The 6,000-nt window shown below is 42.5% G+C and overlaps 1 protein-coding gene across 2 annotated transcripts in view; it reads left to right on the top strand.

The window, feature by feature from the left end:
- Nucleotides 1–464: 464 nt before the first annotated feature.
- AGPS (alkylglycerone phosphate synthase) overlaps nucleotides 465–6,000 on the top strand; it is a 54,519-nt gene continuing 48,983 nt past the window's right edge. For both annotated transcript variants that reach the window (XM_027636923.1, XM_027636922.1), the window contains exon 1: nucleotides 465–658. In XM_027636923.1, coding sequence (XP_027492724.1) covers nucleotides 465–658 — 194 coding nt within the window. The remainder of the gene's footprint in view (nucleotides 659–6,000) is intronic.

Genomic DNA, 6,000 nt, shown 5'->3' with positions numbered 1-6,000 from the left:
TCACCGACCTATTTCTTAAGTAACCCACCTATGTTATTGCCATTAATTAGCATTTCATCATTAATTTAGGCAATCCTCGTCTCTAAAGGACACCTTTGTGTTCTCTCCGGTGTGTTCAGCGATCTAGCGGGGCTGTAATTACCCCAGGAGACGTGAGATAGCTCTAACAAACGCCTTTTCTCGCTCTCTCTCTCTCTCCGGTTTCCTCAGGCAAGCCCTGCCCTGCTGAGGCAGGAAGCTCCGGTAGTACGGAGGAAAGCAGGAAAAGAGGAGCGAAGGAAGGCAGCGCGGCAGAGCGGAGCGGTGCCGGAGCCGCTCGGTGCCGGCTCACCCGGCGCGGCCCAGCCCGGTCAGTCCCGGCTGTGCGGGCGGTGCCCGCCGGGCCCCTCGCGGGGAGCGCCGGGCGGCGCCTTCCGCCCGCGCGCCCTCTCACCCGGCGGCGGTCGCGGCACAACACGGAAGCGATGGCGGCCGCGGCCGGGGAGGCAGCGGGAGGCGGCGGCGGCTCCCCGTCCTCCGCCCGGCGGCGGCTGCGCATCATCTCCGGGCACCTGCGGGGCGCCCCGCGGGCCCCGGGGCAGGGAGCGCTCTCCCCGAGCCCCTGCAAGGCGCAGGGCGGCTCCGCCGGGCCGGCCTCCGGCTCCATCCCGAAGAAGCGGTGGGTGCGGGCGGGGTCCCCGCGCCGGGCCGGGCGGGCTCCCGGAGCCCTCGGCGGTGGGTGCGGGTCGGGACCGGGGCAGCCCGTGCTGCGAGCGGGGGTCTCGCTCCCGCCCGGGGACGGGCGCGGGCTGCGGGGCCCGGGGAGGCCCCGCGTGGGCCGTGCGGGGGTAGCGGGGCTCGGACGGGTCGGGGCGGCGGCCGGGGGGGACGAGGCTGATCCCAGTCGCGGGTGAAGTGTTAACGCTGTTCACCGCTGTAGGGACTGGTGGAAACCGGAGGAAGGTGGTCTTCAGCGCCTTACCTGCTTCTGTAGTAAGTGGGTTTGTGTTAAAATGGAAAGTCGTCATGGTCACCTTAATAACTGGAGATGTGATGGAGAAGTTTTGGTTTTATGAAATACTTTTGAGGCTGCTCTAATGAGGAATGTTGAAGCACGTGTGAAGAGCAAGGTCTGTGTATGGGTTCTCAGTCCTGCCCTGTTCTCAGATGTGTGAAACCTTCAGCTGATGTGAGTGCTGTCAAAGCGTACATTAGGCTCTAGCTAAAGTTTCTTAGATATGAATAATTTTAAACACATGAACTACTTTTTCATGGTTTTGCTATACAGAGTAGTAAAGAATCTGAGGTCACGTGAGACCAAGAGAAGACACACAGTCAAATTCTCTAGTTTGTTCTAGGTCTCGTTCTAATTCTCTGTTTCACTGGCTCTTGGATGTATTTTTCTACTAGATTGTTTTTAAATTATACAATTATAATACCATGGTATAGTTTCGTGTAACTTATTATGAGGTCCCCTTTCTTCTGGGGTGGACTTGTATTAATTTTGTGGCTGGGTTTTTTTCCCCCCCATTTCTCAGATGTGGATTTTCTATGTAGGCATTGGCTTGCTATCTTATAAGAGCATTTTAAGATTTAGGTTGTACACAACCTATTGCTTTCCCTTGAGCTGTGGACAGGGACTAGTATGTTAGTGCATGGGGACTGTCCAGAGACAGATTGGGCAAGCAGCTGATTAGGATAGTTGTTCCTCCTTTGAGGAAAACCCATGCAGGCCATGCTTTGCTCTCAACCTTGTCAAGAAAAGAACAAGAAACAGCCTGAGTTATTCTAACAGGTCATCTGTGTCCCAGGGCCACAAGCAGAATCTCCCTGCTTTGGTAGGATGTCATGCACATGTAGTCAAATCTGAACAGTTTTGAAAGCTTTTAGTTCACACTAAGGGGGATTTGATGCTCTTGCAGAAGGTGTGTCAAACAGTGCTGCTTACTAGGACAAATGGGTCATTCCAAAGATGATGTCTTCCATACTGAGTTTTTCTTTGGTTTGAATTTAGGAAGAAATCACTGTTTCTGAAAAAATATCAGTTTAGCTAGTTTTAGAGATTTATTTTAAATGGATTATTGTGTAATTTCTATGGCCAGTTATTGCATCCATGAAGAGCAGGAGAGGCAAGCTTTTGTGAATATGCATGTAACCTGAAGGAAGGGTTCTTTCTCCACGGAAACACAGGCTTAGGGAATTTAACACTTGTACTTCTACAAGATATTAACATTGCTGTCCCCAGTAGGATTTTCTGTAGGTTCATAATGGATTACTGTTTTTACTCAGAATAAAAATTATGTTGCTTCAAGGAACTTAGGATCAAAATGGTGCAACTGCTGGATACTTTGCTGTGGGGGTGTAAGGGAGATGCTGGAAAGCTTGGTCTGTGCTGTAGGTACAACTGTCTTGTTATATTTAGAGCCCAGCCTTTTTTTATGTATAGAAACAAGAAAAACTAAAAGGGAGTTTTACCTCTTGAAGTTCCATCTGAACATCTGAGATGTGGTTGAAACATGCTTAAGATGTTGCATATGAAAATTCTGATCATTAAGTATAGCTACGATGTGAGGATCTTGGTTGAGTTTGTGTTTGAGGATAATATCAAGGTTTTGGAGTGATGGGGGATAAAGAATTCTGTTGCCTACACTGATTTGACAAGTGATGAACACCTGACTCCTGTTCTAGTGCCTACCAGCTAATTTGGAGTTGTTTTTTGTTTGTGAGACCTAGAAGGCTGATTGAAAAATCTGGTAAAAATAACTGATGTAGAGGTAGTGCATGGCTTTTATCAGCAGTGTGAGGACCATCCAAACCCAGATGCTGTTTTCTTGTAGTCTTCTGCATGCTGAGTCAGCTCTTCTAGCTCTTTTGAACTATTACTTTGTTTCCTTAGCAAAGCTACAGCCAAAAGTACCTTAAGCAAAATTTTTGTTCATTATGCCCGTTGCATCTTTCCTGTAGTGTTTGAAATAGTGGCAAAGCTACAGATGCTACTTTAGCAGATTTAGGTGCACTCTTGTCATGTTGCGTTTCTTCTGCAAGGTAGATGGCTTTCTTTGATGAAAAAAACCCTTTGTAGTACTTCAGGTCCATGATCACAGACATTTTTTTCTGGCTGCTTTTCTAGTAGTCACTAGACAGTGACCTCTTGTAACATGGCTTTCTTGTCGATGGTTCAGAGACCAAAGTGCTAAGGATCTTATCCAGACATTGTTTGTCACCAGCAAGGGGAAGAAGAGTATGTGGAATAGACTGGAAGTCTGTGGGTCTCATCAAACTGTTCCTGTTTCCAAATGAAAATGCCTCTGAACAATACATTTGCAAATTGATGTGTTTGAAAAGTTGAAAGTGTATTATAATCTTTAAAATTATGATTATCGAGATGGGAAAATTCCTCAAAAGACAAGCAAATATCTACTTGTCTGAGTATCTTCTTGAGAGAAACCATAGGTACTATAAGAGTAAAGAGATGTTACTTTGTAGTGGCATTCCTGGCTTGAATTTAATATTTTAATTGAGTGATGCAGTGAAACATGGGGATCATAGTTACACAATGTGAGTTGAAGCCTTAACAGGATAATAGGCATGCTAAAACACTTAGTAAAAAAATTGAGCTGGAAAATAACTCTTCCTTGAAATTACTTTTCCTGAACTTTCATATTAGGCTGTTGGCTTTTGTTGACTGGTTATTAGTAAGCTCACTTTGCTGATGAGACTTGAGTTAAAAACTTATTTAATCTTCAAAGTAACTGTATGTACATGAAGTGTTCAACTTGTACTGCTTTGGAAACAGGTGCTACAACTCCCTAGAACACAGTTGTACCAGAGTAATGCTGGAAAGTAAGAGTGCCGCAGAAATGGAGCATTCACTGATGTTGATCTTGTGAAAATAGCTCATGTTATAACTTATTCAAGTCAAACTTTAAATAATTTGGTCTTTGTTAAAAGAGATAATGGATTTAGTTGAAATGTTAACTCAGTAACCTGCAGGATTAAAATTTTTTTCTGCCCTAGAGCAAAAGAAAGCAGGACAGGATCTTGTGATTATCCTGTCTCTTTGTGTAGAATCTGCTTTCCTGTGGGATGAAGAGAGGCTCGTGAATATCTTTTAATTATTATGGGCATACTGTTATCCAGGGTAGTTAGTTTAAGGTGTGGGCAGCTGACTGCTGTGTATTGAGTTCACAGTCAGGTTGTTCAGGGTAATGTGTTAATGTCACCATACCTTCATGTAGACTCTTACAGTTCTTGCTGTAGTTGCTGCTAATGATTATGACTTTATTAAGGAGCAACATGAATTGACTCCTAAAGAATTGGTACTACTTGAATTTAACAAGTGACATCAAAGAGCATTCGTATCTTACTCCCAAAATTCACACCTATCTTTATTATAAAGACAAGTGTTTAAGCCACACTTGATGCTGAACTGTATCCTGGTACAGCTGATTTCTGATCTTAAGGTGGTGGAAACTTAGGGCAAGGAAGGAAAGGGCTGGTGCCACTACAGAGTCTTAAGAAATCAGAAGAGTAAGAAATCAGAAGAGCCTGTTGCATTGGGGAAGGTGTGGCAGTTCACAGGAGGTTCTGTGATTACATCAAAGCAGTTAATTGTTAGTTGAGGTTAATACTTGAAGTAGAGGAACAGGTAAAGATTCTCATATGGAGACGTTATTCTGATGAAAAGGTGTCATAATCTGATGGCAAATGTGACTTCATATGCAACAGCAGTTCCTGTCTGACATCTAGGTCCAAGTAGTTGCATGTCAGGCAGATGAAATGTAAGAAATCTGTAAAAATTTAAGTAATACAATATTTATGGTAAGATTATTTGATACCAAGTAAGCCAAAATGGATATATACATTAGTTAAATTTGATTAGAAAAAAACCTAGATAAAAGTGTAAAGTATGTTTAATATGTAAAGTTCAATATGGATTATTATATGAAAGCAAGTAGCAGTTTATGGTGAAACCTGAAAGAATTTTCTAGATCAGCTTCTTGATATCTACTGAAATCTGAACCGTTATGTACAAGAAAATGACTGTGTATATATAGTTGTTTACTTTAACTTGATGTGTTTATTTAAACTGAATAGAATTAGAATAATCTGTTAATGCAATAGACTAGAGTAATTACTTGGACTAGAAGCTACTTTGAGCCGAAGTAAAGTAAGGAGATCAGTAGTGTAAGAAGTTGCAGCCAACTAGACTTTCCTGAATTGTTAGGGTACTTCTTTGTAGAAAACAGATAATGTTGAGTGTTAAAAATGAATTGTAGGCAGAATGTGATGGACAAGCATAATGCCTCTGCAGTGTTGTTATATCCAAAATTGGGTTGTTGTGTACAAGTCTTCAGGGTTGATAGTGGAGGCCAGAAAGTTTTCTTTGGCAGTTATCTCATATATATGCTACAGAGCATGCTAAAAAATCCTCTGTGGAATAGGTAAAACAGCGTTGCCCAGGAACTGAACTTATTTTGCTTTTGCAGATTAATGACAGACAATTGATTCCTTCATTAAGTTGTTTCTTTTAAGATAGCAAAGCAGATATCCTTGTTTTGCAAGTTTTCAGGAAATCCTTCTCAAAGGACTGATCTCTGGTGTTTGAAAAATCTTTAAGTGCTTATTAATTTACTACCTGGAAGTAGCTGTGTGTACACATTTTTGCAGTAGAGCAGTTTCTTCAAAGATAAAAATGAAGCTAGTGTCAACTGAAGTTGTAGGTGGAATACATGGAACTTCTAGTAAAGTATTCTGTTGCATAAGAATCATAATTTGACTAAGTGTGTGCTGAGAAGTGTGGTTATAATGTCTTGCTTTTCCTCAATCTTTAATTTTCCCTAATTGATTTAAGCTTTCTGTGAAAGAACACTGGAGAAACACCAATTTCCTTATTCCTTGGGGCTTTGTTTATTACAATGTGGTGAAATGAAGAGTAATGAAATAGTCAAGGCTGGGAATGAATGTAAGGAAAGGGAACATCTGTTTTGTCAGAGTAGTTTAAAGAAAGCACACTGCTTT

The sequence above is a fragment of the Corapipo altera genome, unplaced genomic scaffold, assembly GCF_003945725.1.
Source record: "Corapipo altera isolate COAL_440 unplaced genomic scaffold, ASM394572v1 45, whole genome shotgun sequence".
Classification (NCBI taxonomy): Eukaryota; Metazoa; Chordata; class Aves; order Passeriformes; family Pipridae; genus Corapipo; species Corapipo altera.
This window is presented reverse-complemented; position numbering and strand designations above follow the sequence as displayed.